At 48.3% G+C, this 23261-nt stretch overlaps 1 protein-coding gene across 10 annotated transcripts in view; it reads left to right on the forward strand.

The window, feature by feature from the left end:
- RFX2 (regulatory factor X2) overlaps positions 1-22126 on the forward strand; it is a 72651-nt gene extending 50525 nt beyond the window's left edge. For 9 of the 10 annotated variants that reach the window (XM_069878036.1, XM_069878040.1, XM_069878037.1 and 6 more), the window contains 12 exons: positions 3105-3286; positions 6787-6906; positions 7966-8081; positions 9114-9232; positions 10196-10308; positions 13168-13319; positions 15146-15243; positions 16309-16458; positions 17160-17368; positions 17700-17853; positions 19808-19850; positions 20005-22126. In XM_069878036.1, the coding sequence (XP_069734137.1) occupies positions 3105-3286; positions 6787-6906; positions 7966-8081; positions 9114-9232; positions 10196-10308; positions 13168-13319; positions 15146-15243; positions 16309-16458; positions 17160-17368; positions 17700-17853; positions 19808-19850; positions 20005-20114 (1566 nt within the window). In that variant the 3' untranslated portion in view covers positions 20115-22126. The remainder of the gene's footprint in view (positions 1-3104; positions 3287-6786; positions 6907-7965; positions 8082-9113; positions 9233-10195; positions 10309-13167; positions 13320-15145; positions 15244-16308; positions 16459-17159; positions 17369-17699; positions 17854-19807; positions 19851-20004) is intronic. The other variant, XM_069878035.1, reaches the window with a different exon arrangement.
- The last annotated feature ends 1135 nt before the right edge of the window (positions 22127-23261 follow it).

The raw sequence follows: 23261 nt of genomic DNA on the forward strand, positions 1-23261 counted from the left end.
AGTGCCGATAACAAACAAAGCAGCGTACGACTGCGTCATGATTTTATTGGAACCTGATGTATGAACAGAAAGGGAACTGTAGAAAATCTCAGTGTCTTAACTGAGCAAGATTCAAGAAGTAAACAGAGCAGGGGATACAAATGGAAGAAATCATTAGTGTTCTCATTTGCAGTGCCCAGTCTGTTCTTATACTGTGGTGCAGGAAGAGGAAAAATCCTGGTTTGATAATTATTTATATTCTGGTTGATTTCTTTTTTTAAGCTCTTTTGTGCATTTCGTAATTGATTTCTGATTCGATGGTGGGAGTTCATAGCGTGAAACTCTGCAGTGTTTAAAGGAATATAAAAAGGCACTTGCAGGAAAAGAAAGCTGGAAGAGGAAGGGAATAGTCTAGAAATATTTGGGATTAGACTGAAAATCATAAAATCATGGAATGAGTTGGGTTGGAAGGGACCTCAAGGCCAATCCAGTTCCAACCCCCCTGCCATGGGCAGGGACACCTCCCACTGGATCAGGGGCTCCAAGCCCCATCCAACCTGGCCTTGAACCCCTCCAGGGATGGGGCAGCCACCCCTGCTCTGGGCAACCTGGGCCAGGGCCTCCCCACCCTCATTGTGAAGAATTTCTTCCTAATGTCTAATCTAAATCTTTCCCTCTCCAATTTAAAGTCTTCCCTACTTGTCCTGTTACTCCAGGCCTTTGTAAAACGTGCCTCCCCAGCTTTCCTGAAGCCCCTTCTGGTGCTGGAAGCTGCTCTAAGGTCTCCCCGCAGACTTCCCTTCTCCAGGCTGAACAACCTCAACTCTCTCAGCCTGTCCTCGTACAGGATGTGCTGCATCCCTCGGATCATCTCTGTGGTCTCCTCTGGACCTGCTCCAACAGTTCCACCCCCTCCTTACGCTGGGGATTTCAGAACTGAACACAGGGCTCCAGGTGGGGTCTCACAAGACCAAAGTAGAGGATTAAATGTCCAGGATTAAATTTAATTGAGAGGACTTTACCTACAGGTGAATTTTCCATAATAACATGCAACTTTTTTTTTTTTTAAGGTTGGTATTAGAGCAGGTTGAGGCAATGAAGAGCTGGTCCATTCAGTATCTTGCATAGGATAAATAAAAGGTTCAAAACTGAAGAACCTTCTTAACCATTTAAGTGCAGGGGTTGGGCCAAGATTAGCATGGATGTGGAGTACTTAAAAACTGAGCTCCTGGTCTTTTAAGTCAAAACCACCAGGATCCACTTTTGTTAGAGCTTCACTAGGGAAGGGGAGAAACTCAAATCTATGAATCTGCTCTTTGGGGCTTCCCAGGGATGTCTCCTCTGCAGATGAGAGCACAAAGGGATGTGGGTCATTAGCAAACACCTCCTCTTAGGACTTGAGAATTTGATGGTCAAAGAGATCTTTGTCTGTGGAAGAGCACATCAAAGAGTGTCTTTACTGATGTGTAACTGGAGGTGGGTGGGAAGGTGACAAGCAGCTCTGTGAAAAGCAGGAGAGAGAGGAAGATGGCTAAGAGGTTTGTCATCTTCCAGCTGTAGCAGCCCCTGGTCTGCTCCCAAGGCCACCAAAACTGATGGATCCAGTCACTCCTGGTTGTTTTTTCCTCTTTGAGCTGTGGCAACTGCTGGTCTGCACCAAAGGCCAGCAGAGCTGATGGATCCAGTCCCTTGTGATTGAACTTGTGGTTGCTTTGGATCAAAGCTGACTAATGAATGAAATAGTTTTAACTGTACAGCTTTGGATTCAGCTCATTTTGTGTAGCAGAAGTTTAAATTTGGATACATGAATGATAAGTGCAGAACATACATTCATAGGTGCTGAAAAGCCTTTGGGCGAGAGCACAGTTGGATATGAAAATAACTTGAAGGAGTGAAGTGTCAGAGATGTCATCGCACATTTCAGGTTGTATCTTCACAGTAATTGATCTAAAACTCCAGGGTAGCAGTGAATTGAGACCTCAATGATTCACCAAGAGAGAATGGAAGGGAAGAGCCAGGTAGTGGAGCACAAGTGGAGAGGATGCAAGCGTAGGCTGGCTTGTACAGCCATGGGCATGGTTAAATCCCACTCATTTCTAGCCTGAGTTTGTTTTGAATTAATATAATTAAATTAATTAATTTAAAATTAAGTAATTACAAGATGTGCTTGAACTATTTATCGTAAGGAGATGATGCGGCTCGTATTCTGGCAGCCGCAACCTGAGTCTGGTTTGGTGTGAATGCAGGTGCTTCTGGTGGAGCTGAGCCTCCTACACGCAGGGATGGAGGGTTGGGTGGAGAGGGAGTCCTGCAAATGTCAATCCCAAATCTCCCTAACGACAATGAAAGGGCTGTTACCAAAGCTATTGATTTTAATCCATTTGTACCTCGAGTTCCTTCGAAACCTCACTTAATATAACACTTATTGGTGCTGAGGTTGTTTAAGCCAATTAAAAGAGATCAGGCGTTTTGTCTTTCTGCATTTTAATTCCTGTGCTGGCATTGCGTGCCAGGCCTGCCCTTTCAGGCCAGCTGGGTATAAATAATTCATATCTAATGGCAAACTTTAATCAACAGAAATGTCAGAAGAAGTTCAGGTAGTAAATTTAGAAAAATAGATGGACCCCCTCGGATATTTCAGGTTGCTTTGGTAACCGCTAATTTTATTGTTAAGGGAACAGTTTCAGACATGCCAATCTCCAAATTAATAAAGCCTTTGCAGCATATTTGGTTTGCCTAAAATGTATTCTTCTTAGGCAGCATCTTGACATCTTTATTCCTGGAAAATGCAAGTTCTTACAGCTTTATTTTGGCTCTGCAGGAATTCATCCGAATCCGAGGTGGACACGGGGATGGCAGGCGGACGGTGGTTTAAAGCTCTTGCACAATCTGACAGCATCTTTGCTTGGGTTGTTGGCTCTGGGCTGGGGGGCCTTTTACTTTTACTTGAACAAAACCAGCATAGGTACCACTTGAATTACCTGCCCAGCACTGAGTTCTCTTGAACTCTTAATGTCAGATGGGCTCTGCTGACATTTAAGAGTTGACATTGTTTTACGCAGCTGTTGCAGCCCTCTTTAGACTTTCATGTGTTCTTCATTTATTTATGTTTTCCGTACATAAAGCTCCAGTGGTTGTTGGACAACTACGAGACGGCGGAAGGTGTCAGCCTTCCCAGGAGCTCTCTCTACAACCATTACCTGCGGCACTGTCAGGAGCACAAGCTGGATCCGGTGAACGCCGCTTCCTTCGGAAAACTGATCCGTTCGGTGTTTATGGGGCTGAGGACTCGCCGCCTGGGAACCAGGTTGGTATGAATTTACATTGAAATGAACCCAAAAAACCTGCCTACAACTTCTCTCCTCTATACCGGGATCTTCCTGAGCATCACTGAGCAGGCACAGGTCTTTCCAAGAGCTACGGAAATGACCAGCTGTCATCTGGTGGCAAAAAACTTTGCTATTCTGAAGCACAGAGGTAATTTCCATACGCTGTGAGGCAAAGCTGCTTTCTCACTGTGAAACAGCAGGGCGAGAGGCTTGACAATACAGTTAACTTCAGACACCAGGTCTGTGGTGCCAGTATCTTGTCCAGCCATGCAGTGAAATTTGGTCCAAGTCCATTTCCTAAGGGCTCTAAGAATATTTTGTTTCAACTTAGGCTTCTTCTCATTCCACTGCTGTCTCAGAAAGATGAAGTTACTTGACTTCACAATTGCTCTTGTCAGCTGCAGAGCCCACAGTTCTGGTGTGGGAAATGGTTTCTTCCTTAGGGTCCAGTAATGTTCCTCCCTCACAGATGAGAACAGAATCCATGCCCACATCCTTGATGCCCACAAACTGTACATGCAAATAGCTTCTTTCTTAGATGCCCAGAGCAACAGGCTGAATCTTGTGACAGAATTTATGCTTTTAATACATCAAAGATCCATATGATGTTACAACAAAAGCATAACATAAAAAAAGTATACTTGCTGTAGTGACATACGTGTCCTTCAAGGGAGCATCCAAAGCTTCTGCACAGCTGGGTTTAGTATTTTATCCCAGTTTCTAATTTAGAAAAGTAATTAATACACTATAGAGACAGTGATTGCTCTGATTGTGTCAGATTTTATATGCAAACTTAGGTATTTGGGCTTCTAAACAGGAACAAAACCGGATGTGTCCAGGGCATTCCACAGCTGGAGCGTGGAGGCAACAGTCATAAGTAGAGCAGGGGAGAGCTTGGATTTCTGAAGATTGATTCAAGTGCAAGATCTCTGAAATAGTTTCTTTAGAGGAGAGAAAATCTTTAATCCCATCAGGGATTAAAGAGGAGGCTGAAGGGAGACCTTACTGCTCTCTACATCTACCTAAAAGGAGGTTGCAGAGAGGTAGGTGTTGGTCTCTTCTCCCAAGTAACAGGTGATAGGACAAGAGGGAATGGCCTCAAGCTGCACCAGGGGAAGTTTAGGTTGAACATTAGGAAAGATTTCTTCTCAGAAAGGATTCTCAGGCACTGGCAGAGGCTGTGCAGGGAGACCATAGAATCACCAGGTTGGAAAAGACCCTACCGGATCATTGAGTCTAACCATTCCTATCAAACACTAAACCATGTCCCTCAGTGCCTCGTCCACCTGTCCCTTAAATCCCTCCACGGAAGGTGACTCAACTCCCTCCCTGGGCAGCCTCTGGGTGCCCAATCACCCTTTCCGTGAAATATTTTTTTCCTAATGTTCAGCCTAAACCTCCTCTGGCAGAGCTTGAGGCCATTCCCTCTCGTCCTGTCCCCTGTCACGTGGGAGAAGAGCCCAGCTCCCTCCTCTCCACAACCTCCTCTCAGGGAGTTGCAGAGAGCAATGAGGTCTCCCCTCAGCCTCCTCTTCTCCAGGCTAAACACCCCCAGCTCTCTCAGCTGCTCCTCTTGTTCTCCAGCCCCCTCACCAGCTTTGTTGCTCTTCTCTGGACTCGCTCCAGAGCCTCAACATCCTTCTTGTGGTGAGGGGCCCAGAACTGAACACAGGATTCAAGGAGCAGTCTCACCAGTGCCGAGTCCAGAGGGAGAAGAACCTCCCTGGCCCTGCTGGTCACGCCGTTTCTGATCCAAGCCAAGATGCCATTGGCCTTCTTGGCCACCTGGGCCCCTGCTGGCTCATGTTCAGTCGCTGTCAACCAACACCCCCAGGTCCTTCTCCTCCAGGCAGCTTTCCAGCCAGACTTCTCCTAGTCTGTAGCTGCAAAGGGTTGTTGTGCCCCAAGTGCAGGACCCGGCATTTGGCCTTGTTAAACCTCATCCCATTGGTCTCAGCCCAGCGGTCCAGCCTGTTCAGATCCCTTTGGAGCCTCCTGACCCTCCAGCAGATCGACACTTCCACCCAGCTTAGTGTCATCCACAAACAAGTCCCCATCCCTGGAGGGGTTTAAAAGGCAGATAGATGAGGTACTTGGGGACATGATTTAGTAGTGGACAGGTACAGTTGGAGTTGATGATCTCAAAGGTCCTTTCCAACCTAATGATTCTATGATTAAAGAAAAATAAGCAAAAAACCCACTTAACATTGCAGATGTGCAGGCTGAGAAGGAGGAAAACCTCCATAAATATGGGAAGAACTGTCCACCATTGTTTTCTTATCCATTCATTTAGATTAGAAATGCAACTGTTATTTTATTTGCAGGTACTTCAAATCACTTAAGCCATGGCTGAAGCGTATTTCCTACCTGAGCACTCAGTGTGTGTAAAGCCTTTTGCCACTGCGACACAGGCTGAACCATCCACCCATCCCCTTGAAAAGAGAAAATCCCCTTAATAGGGAAGGAAGACTTAATTATTCGACAAATACTCCTCTGTTAAATGTCATTTTAATATAGTTTTACCTAAATGTATCTTCTCGTGGGAAGCCTCATTGATTTAAGGTGCTTTCCAAGCCTGTCATAATGACACAGCAAATGGATTTTAAGCATCCCCAGTAAGCGGAGACCTGGGCGCTGCTCCCCTGCCTTGGTCTCCTCTCCCACTGAGGACTCAGCTCAGCCACTGCTAGCGACACGTTGGTTAAAGCTGAGCTGGACATACTGTTGTCATGTATCCATGGCTGCAGAATTGTCCTTCTCGCTTCCAAAAGCAGATGCTTGAGGACTGAATAATTCCAGTTTGGTGGAAAAAAACCTTTTTAACTGATACAGCTGTCTAAAGTGATGGAAAGACTTTCTCCTAAGGAGCATCACAGCAGCTTTACTGACCAGCAGAGGAAGAATTAGAGCCTCTTCTGCTTGCAAAAAGCTTTCAAATTTGACAAAACCTACAAAAATGAGCAACTTCAGGAAGAAAACCACATCAAAAGTTGCCGTTGCTGTGAAAGTGCTGGCAACAGAAAGGCATTTTTCTTATCACAGCTGACTATTCAGTCAGGCTTGTTTTATCTGAGTCCAGATAAAGATGAGAGTTCATTTTTATGGCAAAAACAAACCCTTAAACCCTAATCAAATGGCAAAGAGTCCCCTGAGGTCCTTCTGTCATTCTGTTTAATAACTTTGTATTGTAACATTCGTCTCTTCTCCAGTTACCATGGGTTACTTGGAACAAACCTCGCTGGGTTTTAAATGCAGATGTCACTGAACTTTGTGACATGTGGTTTGAAATTTTAGAGGGGGTGATGGCATCTATTAGTTCATTAGTTCAACCGTTCTAATAGGGCCTGGGAGCCAAGCGGCGCGAGCTGTAAGGAGCAGGGTGTAATTGTCAGAAAAAGCCTGAAAGTCAGCTGCAGGGCTACGATGTCCCTTCCATTGAGTAGCTTAAACTGAGCAATTCCAATGCTGATCCTTCCAGGGGAAACTCCAAATATCATTATTATGGGATCCGTCTAAAACCAGAGTCTCCGCTGAACCGCTTGCAGGAGGACACCCAGTACATGGCAATGAGGCAGCAGCCCATCCACCAGAAGCAGAGGTAGGTGCTCCCAGTGTCTTGGAGCTCGTTAGCGGTGTCCCCAATACTGCCACGGGCACAGGTCCTTTCTCAAAGAAAGCTGCAGACCCCATCTTGGGACTTGGCTTGGGAGCGTGTTGGGACGGATCAAACCCAAGTGTTGCTGAAGTGCCGGATCCCTGCTGTGGAAAAGGTTTCTGTAAGTCACTGAGTAGTGGAAAGGTCCAAAACCAATGCCAGTAGATGTCCCATCCCTGGAACCATTCAAAGTCAAGTTGGAAGGGGCTCTAAGCAATGTGCTTGAGTGGAAGGTGGCCCCGCTCACTGCATGGGGGTGGAGCAGATGGCCTTGAAAGGTCCTTTCCAACCCAAACCATTCTACCATTCTATGAAGCAGCTCTTACCTGCCTAGAATTTTTGTCAGTGGCTTGACCCAGCCTTGCTGTGACGGAGAATGTGCTGCTTTTCACTGCCTCCCTCTGGCCAAGCTGCATTAGGACCTCAGCTCTGGAGTTACTGGGGCCAATTCGGTGTAAAGGTCCCCGGGGCTTGTGTGGTGCAGGGGTGGGTTCTGGGGTTTGGATTTTGAGGTTTCTTTTGCGCAACAGTGCAAGCTAAATGGTGCTGTAGTTGGTCTTGTGTCTCAGTAATTCTGAATATAAAAAACAATGTGCAAATGAATTTGGAATTGTCTTCTGGAAGTGCAGACACTTCTGCTTCTTGTGAGAGTAAAGAAGGAGCAGAATTTCTCTCTTCAGCTCCCAAACAGAAAGACAATGCAAAAATCAGCTCTCAAGTGTTTGGGCACCCACTCCAGCTCTGTGGCTCTATTTTGTGTCACCTTGTGCAAACTTCTTAACCCCTTTAATTCTCTCTTGGAGAGTGCTTTTCAACAGGAGGTTCTCATTTTCCCCCTCCACTTGAGTAAATGATAGAAGAAATCAGCCCTAAAAAATGCTGTCCTTGAGTGTAACCTCCTGTATTACCTGACGAATGCAAAAGCCTGCATGAGCACATTGTGAATAACATGCGTGGGTTTGCACGTGCCCCTGTCAATCCCAAGCTGTGCTCTAAATGCAGGTATCGACCGGTGCAGAAGATGGATGGCATGGCAGAGAGCGGGTCCCAGAGTAACCCACACACCACGCCGGAGCAATCGGTCGCTGCTCAAAGTCAACACCATCAGCAGTTCATAGGTGAGGAAACTGCTTCAATGGGTTAGGTAGCTCACGTCTGGGCCCTGGAGCTTTAAGAAGATGGAAACACCTTGTCCAGCCAGCCCCTGCTGTTCTCCATGTGTTTGTTTTAATAATAAATCTACAGTATTATATATTTTGTATATAGATACATGCTATATATTGTGCATATTTAATATATAGCTCGTGTGTATACTAATTAATATATACTTTAATAAGCTTTTGTAATGCATATATTATATATAGTATCTATTCATATATATATATATATAGTATATATTCTAATAAGCTCTTGTAACATCACACTTCCTAAGTGTATTTGCCAACTCCTTTACCCACAGGAAGCTTTTCCTTGTGCTTTTTGGTCTGTCGGTTCCCCCTGAGCAGGTTTTTAATCCATCTGGTTTCATCCCAATTGGATGAAAGGAGCAGAGGTCCTGAAGGGCCTTGCTAAGACCGGCAGCCAGAGAAAGAGGAGCGATTCTCTTCATTGAAAGGGCTGCAATGTGTATCCCACCACAAACAATCCGTCTGGACCTTCTCCTTGAGAGACGAGCTCTCCAGCTTTGCTGGTCATGGTTCTACATGTCTCCACCACCTCCAGTGGAGATACCAAATCCCAGCCAGCTCCAGCCCTTTTCTGAACTACAACTGCTCCTGATACCTCTACTGTCCAATTATATTTTCCATTGGACTCTCAAAATACCAGAAAGAGATTTTTCAGACTTTGGAGAAGATCTAGCGGGAAGCATGGTAGATGAGGACAATGTATTTTTTGTTTCTTTTATTACAGAGAGAAAGAAATTGCTTTTCTTTCCCCACAGAATAAGTGGACTGCAGTTGTTCACTTTTTCCCAGTATACCAACATGAATCAGGGCAGGCAGTAGATTATCGGTCTCTTTTCTCCTGTTTTATCCCACTGAAACATTAAACCAGTGATGGCAGCACCTTGAGCTTATCCGTAGTCCTGCAGAACTGGGTGCTCCTAACTCTTACCATCTCTCCCAACCTTTTTTTTTTTTTTCCCCTAGATGTAACCCACGTCTTTCCCGAGTTCCCAGCCCCTGATCTCGGTAACGTCCTGTTACAAGAAGGGGTCACCATGAATGACGTGAAAACCCTGCAGCTTCTTTACAGGAGACACTGTGAGGTGATTATTTTGAATATTTTAAATTGGATTTATTAACTGATGTGGGATATAATTCACAAGCTCATCACATATCCTGCTCTTAGGAAAACTAGAATGTAATAGGGAAGCTCAACATGAGCTGCCAACGTGCACTTGCAGCCCAGAAGGCCAGCTGTGTCCTGGGCTGCATCCAAAGCAGCGTGGCCAGAAGGGTGAGGGAGGGGATTCTGCCCCTCTGCTCCGCTCTCATGAGACCTAATCTGGAGTCCTGTGTCCAGTTCTGGAATCCCCAACATAAGAAAAGCTATGGAGCTGTTGGAATGGGTCCAGAGGAGGCCACAAAGATGGTCCAAGGGCTGGAGCACCTCTGCTACGAGGACAGGCTGAGAGAGTTGGGGTTGTTCAGCCTGGAGAAGAGAAGGCTCTGGGGAGACCTTAGAGCAGCTTCCAGTACTGAAAGGGGCTCCTGGAAAGCTGGAGAGGGGCTTTTTACAAAGGCCTGGAGTGATAGGACAAAGGGGAATGGCTTTAAATTGGAAGGAAGAAAATTTCGATTAGACATTAGGAAGAAATTTTTCACAAAGAAGGTGGGGAGGCCTGGCCCAGGTTGGCCAGAGAAGTGGCTGCCCCATCCTTGGAGGTGTTTGAGGTGAGGTTGGATCGGGCTTGGAGCAACTGGATCCCGTGGGAGGTGTCCCTGCCCATGGCAGGGATCTGGAACTGGATGGGCCTTGAGGTCCCTTCTAACCCAAACTGTTCCATGATTCCATGATTCGCTAGGTATCACGGCTCAAGTATCGTACATTATGTTATATATTTTCATTGTGTGACCTGGTTAATGTTATGTTGATGATTGAAACAATGCCCTTCCCATTTTTTTTCTTGTAAAGTATTTAATCTAAATGGCAGCACATTACATTTATGCTTACACTGCGTGACAAGGTGCCAGGAGAGCAGCTAATGAATTGTGGTCTTTGTTTTTAGGCAACTTTGGATGTTGTAATGAATCTTCAATTTCATTATATCGAGAAACTGTGGCAATCGTTCTGGAATCCTAAAACACCATCTAGTGACAGCTCTGCTGCCCTGCCATCCAGGTACGCTGCTGCACTTTGATTGTTTCCGAAAGCTCCATTTTTCAGTGGTGTTTTATCTTTTAAAAATGCATGTTTTCAGCTTCACTAGGCATTGTGACAGCTTTGTAGGACTTGAAAGTACTTACTTCCCTGCAGAATCATTAGAAAGAGTGTCCACAGTGTTTAATATTGTAGTGACCATGCAAGGTTCCCCCCTCAGAGGAAAGCATCTGCTCTGATTACGCTCATCTACAAGTCTTATACCTCCTGGAACACTGCTGAATCCAGAATGCAGGGAGTGTCTGGATGGATTTCATAAACAATCAGCAGGAGCAGCCAGTAACGATCCCATGTCATTAGGTCTCAGTCTCAAGTGACAGCTCAGACTCTGAGGTTTTAGTGACATCTCAACTGACTCGTGTCTTTGGATGGCTGGCTGGATCTTTAGGTGTTTTGAGGCAGATAATGGCAAATGAAGCTACTCTGATCTTTGTACTCCCGCCCGGGTCATTGTTATTGCCTTTTCTTCATCTTTTATGCCCTGGCAGTCTGCCGCCAGGAGACAGGGGATGGGAATAGTGAAAAGAGAGAAAACAAAGTTTTCTTGTTAAAATTTATATTATAAGTCTACATTGTCCACTCCCACTGATTCTGTAAGGAGTTCCAGTACTGACATTCTATATTCAGAAGGAAAATGGTAGAAGTTTGAGTAATAAGCGAACATCCTATAATAATCTGTAGAATATGGCCCTATTGTCCTCAGTAGATGTTACCCAATGGATATTTTCCCACAAAGAACTGCAGTAGCTTTTCTTTGAAAAGTCTCTTTTAGTTAAAGATGTATCTCCCAGGTGTGTTGCAAGCACAGAGAGTCTGTGCTGGGTACCACCAGGCTCTCGTGGATGCTGGAGACAGCGTTTCCACAGGGCTCTGTCTAAGCTGATGCCTCTTGCTAAGGCTGTGCCTCTCCCTGCCACTGCTCATGATCGGGACAGGGAAATAAAGCACTCCCACCCCTGCTTTGTGGGATATACACAAATATCATAGAGTCATAGAATAGTTTGGGTTGGAAGGGACCTTAAAGATCATCTAGTTCCAACCCCCCTGCCATGGGCAGGGACACCTCCCATTAGATCAGGCTGCCCAAGGCCCCATGCAACCTGGCCTTGAACACCTCCAGGGATCAGACATCCACATTCCCTGGGCAACCGGTTCCAGGGCCTCCCCACTCACATTGTGAAGAAATTCTTCTTTATATCAAGCCCAAATCTACCCCTCTCCAGTTTATCCCCATTCCCCCTTGTCCTATCACCACAAGCCTTTATGAAAGTCCCTCTCCAGCTTTCTTGTATATCCTTTCAGGTACTGGAAGGTCACTGTAAGATCTCCCCACAGCCTTCTCTTCTCCACGATGAACGAGCCTAACTCTTTCAGCCTGTCCTCATAGGGAAGGTGCTTCCAACAGTTCCATCTCCTTCCTATGTTGAGGATTCCAGAACTGGACACAGGACTCCAGATAGGGTCTCACAAGAGAGGAACAGAGGGGCAGAATCCCCTCCCTCACCCTGCTGGCCATGCTGCTTTTGATGCAGCCCAGGATACAGTTGGCTCTCTGGGCTGTGAGCGCACATTGCCAGCTCATGTTGAGCTTCTCATCAACCAGCACCCCAAGTCCTTCTCTGCAGGGCAGCTCTCAATCACATCATCCCCATCTTGTACTGAAATCGGGGATTGCCCCGACCCAGGTGTAGGACCTTGCACTTGGCCCTGTTGAACCCCATGAGGTTCTCACAGCCCCGCTTCTCCAGCCTGTCCAGCTCCCTCTGGATGCCATCCCATCCTTCCACTGTGGCAACTGCCCCACTCAGCTTGGTGTCATCTGCAAACTTGGTGAGGGTGCCCTCGATCTTGCTCTCAGTATCACTGATGATTTTAAACAGCATCAGTCCCAGTACAGACCCCTGAGGGACACCACTAGTCACAGATCTCCATCTGGACTTTGAGCCATTGACCGCTACTCTCTGAATATGACCCTCCAACCAGTTTCTTCTCCACTGTACTGTCCTCCCATCAGATCCATCTCTCTCCAGTTTAGAGAGAGGGATGCTGTGGCTTTACAGGAGTCCAGATAGATAGTCTAGATATTGGGCAGGGACACCTCCCACTGGATCAGGGGCTCCAAGCCCCATCCAGCCTGGCCTTGAACACTTGCAGGGATGGGGCAGCCACCCCTGCTCTGGGCAACCCGGCCCAGGGCCTCTCCATCCTCACAGCAAAACATTTCTTCCTAAGATCTCATCTCAATCTCCCCTCTCTCAGCATTTGAAGGTGTTAAAGACCTTGAAACCATTTGTAGGATCTAGCAATACCAGCTACCCTGCTCAAAAATCTGGTCATGGCAAATGTTATGTCCCCACTGCCGGAGCCAAGGAGGTTTAGGACAGAGGAGAGACATGTGAAGGTTTTGGACATAGCTGGGTCTGTAAGGAGGAACCAGCTGAGCCTTTGTTTGCTGAGATGACTCTGTTGAAGTACAGTTCCCGTGGACACATAAACATGAGGCTGAAGACAGAGGAAGCAAAGGCCAAGGAGATGTGGATTTGAGGGAAAACTGTGGCTGGAGCTCTGGCCCCGCAGACAGAGAGGAGCTTGCAGAGTCATAGAATCATAGAATCATAGAATAACCAGGTTGGAAGAGACCCACCGGATCATCAAGTCCAACCATAATGAAGACTTACACAAATGATTGAACATTTTCTTTTGAAAGAAACACGAATGGCATTTTTCTGCTGAAAACTTGGGTCAGAAATCAAGAGGAAGGGTGAATGTACTGAAAGCAAACCTGCTGCTAATGTTACCTCCCTCCTCCTTTTCACACAGCGAAGAAGAACATGAAGGGACCCTGCCGAAAGATAAGCTGATCACCCTGTGCAAATATGAACCCATCCTCAAATGGATGAGAAGCTGTGACCACATCTTGTACCAGGCCTTGGTGGAGATCCTCATCCCAGACGTGCTCAGACCAGTGCCCAGTGAGTATCCTCAGTGTGGTCGGGAGAATACGGGTGGCCCTGATTCCAGCTCAGCTCCTGCTTCTCACTAGGCTGAGTCACGGGATGTTGTGTCTGACAAACAGTGATCAACTCATTCAATTTGGCTACCACTTGCCACAAAGATTTCCATTGTAAAAGCTAATTTAGAGGGGTTTGTTTTGAATGCAAGCTAAAATATTATGGCAGTAGCAATATTTCTCCTGCAGCATTGACTGCATCAGTGGCATGTCACGGGCCAAGCTTTTTAAAATTTCATAGAATCGTAAAATCATGGAATCGTTTGGGTTGGAAGGGACCTCAAAAACCCACCCAGTTCCAGTCCCCATTGGGCAGGGACACCTCCCCCTGGATCGGGTTGCTCCAAGCCCCATCCAACCTGGCCTTGAACACCTCCAGGGATGAGGCAGCCACCACTGCTCTGGGCCACCTTTGACCACCCTCTTCGTGAAAAATTTCTTCCTAATGTCTAATCGAAATCTTCCCTCTTCCAATTTAAAGCCATTCCCCCTTGTCCCATCACTCCAGACCCTTGTAAAAAGTCCCTCCCTGGCTTTCCTGGAGCCCCTTTCAGTACTAGAAGCTGCTTTGAGCTCTCCCCAGAGCTGTTTTTTCCCAGGCTGAACAATCCCAACTCTCTCAGCCTGTCCTCATAGCAGAGGCTCTTCAACCCTTGGATCATCTTCGTGGCCTCCTCTGGACCCATTCCAACAGCTCCATAGCCTTTCTTATGTTGAGAATTCCAGAACTAGACACAGGACTCCAGGAGGTGGGGTCTCATGGGAGCAGAGTAGAGGGGGGTTTGTTTTTTTGCATATCACACTTCATGACTTTGTCTAAGTGTCAAGGTAAAAACATAAGCTTCATACACAAGGAAGCACAACTCATTCTCTGTGATTTGGCTCCTCGGTGAAGTGCGTGCATCAGTCGCCCCGAGGCCTTGACTCACATAGACTGGTTTGAGCAAGGCTGGAAAGTCATGTCCTTTGGAGGTGCTGTTGTCAGTCTACGTGCTGGAGCACATGTGGCTTTAAAGGGCATATTTCAGAATCTGGAAGATGGTCAGAAGACCATGAATATGACAAGAATAAGAATCACAGAGTCATAGAATCATAGAATCACTAGGTTGGAAAAGACTTTTGAGATCATCAAGTCCAAAAAGACCTTTGAGATCATCAAGTCCAACCGTCCTTGTCCACTACTAAACCAGATCCCTAAGCCCTTCATCTACCCATCTTTTAAATACTTCCAGGGACAGTGACTCAGTCACCTCCCTGGGCAGCTGTTCCGGTGCCTCAGAATCCTTTCAGTGAGGAAAGTTTTCCTTATGTCCAATCTGAACCTGCCCTGACACGGCCTGAGGCCATTCCCTCTCATCCTATCACCTGTCACTTGGGAGAAGAGACCAACACCCACTTCTCCACAACCTCCTTTCAGGCAGTTGTAGACCATGATAAGGTCTCCCCTCGGCCTCTTCCAGGCTAAACAACCTCAGCTCCCTCAGCTGCTCCTCATAAGACTTGTTCTTCAGCCCCAAAAAATTAAGAATGAGAATGAGAATGAGAATGAGAATGAGAATGAGAATGAGAATGAGAATAAGAGGAAGAAGAGTAGTTTGAGTAACGATATTGGAGAATATGAATAATAAAAGTTTGAGTGCATCTCCGGACCCAGCAGATATCCTAGATGCTAAATCGAGACCATAGCTCACCAGATCTCAGGCTGTGCTTTCCACAGCAGTCTTCAGCTAGAAAGTGGTGTCCAAAGATGATGGAGCAGCCTTTCTAACTCTGCAGACTTCTTTGCAGGCACACTCACCCAGGCGATTCGTAACTTTGCCAAGAGTTTGGAAGGGTGGCTGATGAACGCCATGAGTGAATTTCCTCCCCAGGTTGTCCAGACCAAGGTAAGCAGAGGGAGCACGGCGCAGGTCGGGGGTTTGGACTGTGGGGGTGTGTGTGTTGCTGTTTTCCACAGTGATTTGGAACCACTGCTGGGGTTTGGCCACATGTATTCCAGATTAGCACGATGTAATGAATACTTATGAAACCAAATGAACAAGGAGTATGAGGGCAGGCAGGGCAATTTCTTCGTAACCAGAAGCTGATGATGGTCTGTCCATCAAGCCATTCCTAAGTCCTGAAATTGCAGATAAAGGTTTGTGGAAGAAAATCTCTGCACTGGGATGAGGCTGTCTTAGTGGAAAACACAGGACACCTCATGGGTTGAATCATAGAATGGTTTGGGTTGGAAGGGACCTCAAAGCCCATCCTGTGCCAACCCCTGCCATGGGCAGGGACACCTCCCACTAGATCAGGTTGCTCCAAGCCCCATCCAACCTGGCCTTGAACCCCTCCAGGGACAGGGCAGCCACCACTGCTCTGGGCAACCTGGGCCAGGGCCTCCCCACCCTCACAGCAAAACATTTCTCCCTAAGATCTCATCTGAATCTCCCCTCTTTCAACCTAAAACCATTCCCCCTCATACTGTCCCTGCATTCCCTGATCAAGAGCCCCTTCCCAGCTTTCTTGAAGGCCCTTTCAGTACTGGAAGCTGCTCTAAGGTATCCCTGGAGCCTTCTCTCCTCCAGGCTGAACAATCCCAACTCTCTCAGCCTGGCCTTGGATGGGAGGTGCTCCAGATGCCATCGTAGAGACTGGACATAAGGCTCCTACTCCCCATCTTCTAAAGCCACGTGTTCTTGCAGCCTGTCCTCACTTTGCTGCTCTCTGCTGGAGGCAAACCATGAAAACTTGTTAGTTTAAAGAAAAGAAATGCAGAGGCTGGTTTGCAAGATCTATTCAATGCAAAAGTGCTGCTCTGGAGGGCTCGTGTGTGCTTTGGACAGCAGCGTGGGTGGAACTGTGCAGGTTTTCCCAGTTGATGTGCACTGTGCGCTTGAGCTCAATGTTCACTTGGCCTTTGAGCCCCAAGGCCTCCTGCTCGCGATGGCCTGCGTGCTCTGTTGCAGGTCGGGGTGGTGAGTGCCTTCGCGCAGACGTTACGGAGATACACGTCCCTGAACCACCTGGCTCAGGCTGCCCGTGCGGTGCTGCAGAACACTTCCCAGATAAACCAGATGCTCAGCGATCTCAATCGGGTCGACTTCGCCAATGTTCAGGTAACTTATGATGTCTTTTTCTAGATCCTGTGGTCTAGAACTGGGACTCAATAATGAGGTTGTCTGCTGGTAACCTGCATCTTATTTCCAATACTAAAAAGCAATTAAATGAACAATTTAATGATTTCAGTGTTACTTTTCCAGGTAAGTCTGCCTTCTCACTCTGGATAGTGGAGAAGGTATTAAGGAAATTCTGTAAGAAATAGTACTACCAACAATAATACAGTCCTAATAATACTGTACTGTGGTCTGGAATCCTCGTCTACTTAAAATGAAATTGAATTAGAATCATAGAATCATGGAATGGTTTGGGTTGGAAGGGACCTCAAAGCCCATCCAGGTCCACCTCTGCCATGGGCAGGGACACCTCCCACTGGATCAGGGGCTCCAAGCCCCATCCAACCTGGCCTTGAACACCCCCAGGGATGGGGCAGCCACCACTGCTCTGGGCAACCTGGGCCAGGGCCTCCCGACTCTCACAGCAAAACATTTCTTCCTGAAATCTCATCTCAATCTCTCGTCTTTGAGTGCCAAACCATTCCCCCTCATGCTGTCCCTGCATTCCCTGATCAAGAGCCCCTCCCCAGCTTTCCTGGAACCCCTTTCAGCACTGGAAGCTGCTCTAAGGTCAATTCCTGGGTTGGGATGCACCAGCCGTGCAGGCTCGGCATGAGTAACCGTCAGCCCTTCTTCCCGAGCAGGAACAAGCCTCGTGGGTGTGCCAGTGTGAGGAAGGCATGGTACAGAAGCTGGAGCAGGATTTCAAGCTCACTCTGCAGCAACAGAGCTCTCTGGACCAGTGGGCTAGTTGGCTGGATAATGTTGTTACTCAAGTCCTGAAGCATCATGAGGGCAGTCCCAGCTTCCCCAAGGCAGCCAGGCAGTTCCTGTTGAAATGGTCCTTCTATAGGTACGTTTTCTTTCTCGTTTTGGAGATATTTCTGTATTGAGCTTTGGGCAAATAAACAGCTCCTTGAAAACCCAGGCAAATTTCTTTATTCCCATGCAACTCTGATTAACTGTTGTTCTGCCCTGGTACAGAAGGGAGGGTTGTGTTTCCGTATCCTTTCAGGATGGGGTTAGGAAGTCTATTGATTTCTTAAAGTGCTTTCGTACTCTTGGGTTAGAGGCGGGACCCAGAGCGCTGCATCCCACAGGACCCTCAGGGCCCAGAGTTCACAGCAGCTGAGACACAAGTGTAAAACACAACTCACAGGTTTTGTTTCCCGGCTATTTTCCAGCTCCATGGTGATCCGTGACCTCACTTTGCGCAGTGCTGCCAGCTTTGGTTCCTTCCACCTGATTCGCCTGCTCTATGATGAATACATGTTTTATCTGGTGGAGCATCGTGTTGCCCAGGCGACGGGGGAGACGCCGATTGCTGTAATGGGAGAGGTGAGAACTGTTTGTTCCCTAGAAGCAAACCCAAACCAAGCAGCGCTTAAAGAGACACGAGTAGTTCACAAACCACACTCTGTCCTGGATGTGGTTTTGTATCCATGTTTGCCAAAGGATTTACTGAGTTGTTTTGAGTGCCTGGGACAAGAATCCAGCTCCTTGAGCTTCTTCAGTCCTAGCTTGCTGATACCTGTGCTGGTGGAGCCTGGGGCAGCTGAGCATCTGCTGGGCTCTGGAGTTCTGGAGGAGGAAAGAAAAGGATCTCCCCACTTCTCTCCATAACCTGTGGTCAGCAACCCTTGCTTTAGAGTTCCCACTAGGGCAAAGTCCCAGCAAACACAAAGCCTAAACCAAGCAGAAAAAGGTCCAAAAGTTACTTTCCCTGCAGCTTTCAGTGGTAGCATTCAGTGAACTTCAGGCCTCTGCAAGCTCCAGTTACACGCGCAGTCAGCCACTCCCTCAGTTTTGAGTTGAGGAAGAGAAATGGTGGATTATTTGTGGTGGGTGGGTGAGATTGGTTATTGTTTTAACAAATCAGACAGTAAATCTGGTGCCTGGCTTGCGAACAGGTCCTGGCCTGCTGAGCTGAAGCCACTTCCAAATCTTCGTTCTGAAATCACAGAATCATGGAATGGTTTGGGTCAGAAGGGACCTCAAACCCATCCGGTTCCACACCCTGCCATGGGCAGGGACACCTCCCACTGCATCAGGGGCTTCATGCCCCATCCAGCCTGGCCTTGAACACCTCCAGAGATGGGGCGGCCACCCCTGCTCTGGGCAACCTGGGCCAGGGCCTCCCCACCCTCATCATGAAGTATTTCTTCCTAATATCTATTCTAAATCTTCCCCCTTCCAATTCAAAGCCGTTCCTCCTCATCCTATCCCTGCACTCCCTTGTAATAAGTCCCTCCCCAGCTTTCTTGTTGGCGTCGATATAAAAGTTCCTGATCAATCTGTGACAGCAATGTAGAAACTATTGTTAGGTTAAAACTGATCTCATTTGCTTATTGAAGCTCTTACTGTTTTCTTCCTTCCATGGAGCTCGTGTAGGGGAACCAGACAAATCAATCCCATGCTTTTTGCTTTCCCTTCCCCTCCCGTTTGACCCATGCTGTTGCACGAAGTCAGCAGCACCATGAGTTCCCACCATTCCCTGCAAAACCTCTCTCTTTATTGTTATTAAAGGAACATGAAAGGCAGCGAGCAGCTTCCAGTAAAACCTGGCTGTGGGAGACTCTCATCCTTCAGGTTTCACCTTTCCTTCATTAAACTCTTGCAGTATTTCCATTCTCCAGGAGGAGGTGGATTCTTCCCAGCAAAAAAGGATGAATCCTGTCTTTCCATTTCCATTGCTCGCTTTATAACTCCTGCTCCAGCCCTGCATGACTTGTTAGCATTATTGTTACAGCGCTTAGTGTTTCAGACCTCATCGCAGAGGGAGACAACACAGCTCCAGAACCCAAGACCTGCCCAGCTCTCTGCTTATACTTGGCAATGTGCTCTTGCAAGCCAAAGTGCTTTCCTGATGGGAATGCGAAGGCTTTGCAGCGAGGTGGAGTGATGGCAGAGTCCCAGGGGAGGGGAAGGGCTGGCATGTGGGAGCAGCTGCCTGGCAGACACAGAGGGCTGGAGGAAAGGCACCATCCTTTGGTCTGTGGCGCCACTTGGTCATGACTTGGGAGATGGAAACATTTCTCCCTTCGTTCCAGAGCTCGATCCTGCCCTGGATTGTTGTGTGGTGTTTGCCCAGAGGTTTAAATGTCAGTGGCAGACTTTTCCCCAAAGCACATGGTTGGTTTTGCTTTCTGCTCTTCACCACTGGCACTACTGATGTTTGTGGTTTCTCCTGAGCTGCTTGTTAGAATTGCTTGGAAATAGAAGCCAACTTGCAGGTCTGACGCCTCAGATCTCCATAGGCCTCACTTACCTTATAAGTCCTTTTCTCTTTCAGTTTGGAGACCTCACATCCCTGTCCCCGACACTGCTGGACAAAGGTACCTCCTCTCCCTGAGGGGAAATCTTGCTGGGTTGGGACTGAATTGCTGTGGGAAGGGGAACCTCGTCCTGGTTTTTGCCCCCTACCCTGTTTGGAAGAAGGACCTTTTCCTCTCCGATCCCCTCTCTGATGCTGAGACGTGTCCTTTGCAGATGACATTAGCGACCTGGGCAGCGAGGTGGACACGGATTCCCGGAGCGTAGGGGAGCCGCTGGTGAAACGGGAACGCAGCGACCCCGGCCACTCGTTGCAGGAGATCTGAAACGGGGACTCGGCTTTTTTCCAGCTGGACGAAGACACCCGGAGCCAGGTTTGACAGTCGCAAGCCTGAGTCTCCCTGTATCTGCGTTATTAGTGCCTCTTAGTTTCTCTTATGTTTACTTGTGTTTGAGGATGGGCTCGAGGGCTGAGCCCAGGCGGGCGGTGGGATGGGGCTGGTTTGTCCGCCTGCTCTCCTGCCTGCTGCCGGCAGCACAACCGCTGGCTGGAGGGAAAAGGTCCAAAGTCTACGACCAAGTGACAGAAGCCTCTGTGGTCAGCAACGGATCGGATGTGTGTGGCTAGGAGAGGTTCTCCTCTCCAGCCTGGGCCAGGCGGGCAAACGAGGCTTTCTTTTTCAGGGAAGGTGGTTTGGGTTTCTTCCCCACTTCTCAGACTTCACTGTGATACAAACTTGAACCAATCAGTGCCCAAGAAGAAGGAAAAATGCCTGACCCTTCTCCTCCAGACTTTCAAGACAAGCTGTCCTGGCTCTGACTTTGCCAAATCATTCGTGCCAGAGCCCACAGGACAGTCCGTCTCTCTTGTACCTGCGCGGGGCGAGGGCTCCGGGCTGCACATCCGTCTGGTCCCAGTGGATCGGTGCTCGTGCAAGCTCTGGGACTGATGCCTGCATGCTCCGGGACTGACGTGTGCTCGCTTTGGGAATACGGGACGCGTGTTCCCACCTGCTCCCTTGGCTCCCCAGCCTGGCCTTTCATCACCGATCTGCAAATGCTCCTGGGACGCTGTCAGGCCAAACATACCAAAGGACTCGGAGGAAGCGGCAGCTGCTCACAAAGCGTGTCTGTTGCCCGCTGCGCTCTGATGGGCAATCCCATTGCCTGCGCAATCCCTGTCCTTGCCAGGAGACCCAGGCAGAGGGGAACCGGTCCCATGTCCTGGGTTTTGTAAGCTCCTCACTTCATGTTCTGCTCAAATATTGAAGGTAGGGAAGCTCGCGGGGCTGCGTCTGGAGCGTGGGCGAGGGTGTGCGACTGCAGTGCCTTAGGGTGGGCCCGGTGCCTGCTTCCCCCCAGCTCTGGGCGAGCCAGCGCAGCTCAAATCCCGATCAAACAGCCCCGTCCCGCGGAGCAGCGAGGGGCTCTCACGGGCCCCAGCTGTGCTCAACACCACGTTGAACATTTCCCCTTGCTGTTTCGCTTGTCCTTCTGTGGCGTTGTTGCAGTGGTGGCTCCTGCAGGGTGAAGCTGGGGGAGCTTCTTCTCTAGGGGGTGTTTATTCTCCCTTTCTATGTCCTGTGGAGTCTGGGCTGACGTGGGCTGCAGGGCAGAGGAGGGGGCTGGAATCTGTCATCAAGCCAAAGCACCGGGACGTATCTTTCTGTGAATAAAGGCTGTGTCATAAATAGCTTTTATTATTATTATTATTCTTTCTAATGATACAGTATTTGATGTGAGCTTTTCCAGGGGTCTCATGTACATTTACATCAGAGTATATTCTATCCAAATATATTATTTACTCATTCCAAGTGGTACTGAGGTAGCTCTGACACTTTACAAAACGTTGCTAATGGAAAGTAAAAAGGAAGTGTGTATCGTGGCACATCTTTCCCTCTTTCTGTCCCGTCCTGTTGTCTGTCAGGGTGATGTTTGTCTGTAAATGTCTCCTATCAAAGTAGCAGGAGACAAGTGAGAAAGCTGGATTAATTTGTAAATAACGGCAATGAACCCTCCCTGGGTTGGAGTCCACACTTCAGATCCTGCTGGTGAGATAAGATGGTCTAAAAAACCAACTGAGCAACCAAGGCTTAAACTCCCCTGCTCCCACCGAGTGCGATATTATCTGCAGCTGGGGCATTGGCTCTGCTTTTCACCCCCCACTGACCCAGCCCAGCCACCTTCTGCTCACCACGGACGTGCAAATGAGATGCTCTGGAGCTGTGCAGCACTGTGCAAGGAGTCTGGATAACCCCCTAAACCTGATACGGACAAAATTCCCAGCTAAAACTGAATAGCAATAAACATGTATCAAACGCTCAGGCCTGTACAATAATTGGTGTGGTCCCATTTCTTCTTCAGTCAGCGAAAGGAGATGTCAGGCAGATGCTGCAGCCTTGTGGTGGCAGGGGGAGATGCAGGATCTGCCCAGCTCAGACTAATTAAAGCAGTTTTAGAATCATAGAATCACCAGATTGGAAAAGACCCACCGGATCATCGAGTCCAACCATTCCCATCAGTCACTAAACCATATCCCTGAGCGCATCGTCCACCCGTCCCTTAAACCCCTCCAGGGAAGGTGACTCAACCCCCTCCCTGGGCAGCCTCTGCCAGTGCCCAATGACCCTTTCCATGAAATTTTTTTCCTAATGTCCAGCCTGAACCTCCCCTGGTGGAGCTTGAGGCCATTCCCTCTCGTCCTGTCCCCTGTCACTTGGGAAAAGAGCCCAGCTCCCTCCTCTCCACAACCTCCTCTCAGGTAGCTGTAGAGAGCAATGAGGTCTTCCCTCAGCCTCCTCTTCTCCAAGCTAAACACCCCCAGCTCTCTCAGCTGCTCCTCATAAGACTTGTTCTCCAACCCCTTCACCAGCTTTGTTGCTCTTCTCTGGACTCACTCCAGAGCCTTTTGGCCAGGGATCTGGTGTCCACGGGGAGGTCCACGGATTCACCACAAAACAGCTGGTTTGTAGGGGTAATAAGCCCGTTAACCAGAGTTCATGTAAGGGAGAAGAGGCTGAAAGATCATAGAATCGTAGAATTGTTTGGTTGGAGAAGACCTTTGAGATCCTCAAGTCCAACTGATGAGCCTGCTGCCAAGCCCGGGGCTGCAGGGAGCATTTTCTGGTTATGCTTCCAGATCAGCTGTGGAGGATGGGAACAGTGAGACAGGGATGTGGTGAGATCATCCCTGCTCTGGCCCTTCGGGAAGGGGAAGGTTTAGCCTCAACCTCTTCCCCTCTGTGTCCTTCTTGCTTGCTTGCAGGGATGGCTGGACTGTCCTGAGCCTCTTGCTTTGGATACCAAGTCTCAGGGCTGAAACGAGGGGTTATTTCACTGTGGCTCCCTGGGGAGCTGAGCAGCACCTCTCTCCCTGAGCAAGTGGAACAAGAAGCTGGCTCAACAGGGTCCTATTAAAACATAGAATCATAAGGATGGAAAAGACCTTAGAGATCATCGACTCCAACCGTACC

This window comes from Phaenicophaeus curvirostris, chromosome 28 (genome assembly GCF_032191515.1).
Source record: "Phaenicophaeus curvirostris isolate KB17595 chromosome 28, BPBGC_Pcur_1.0, whole genome shotgun sequence".
NCBI classification, from domain to species: Eukaryota; Metazoa; Chordata; class Aves; order Cuculiformes; family Cuculidae; genus Phaenicophaeus; species Phaenicophaeus curvirostris.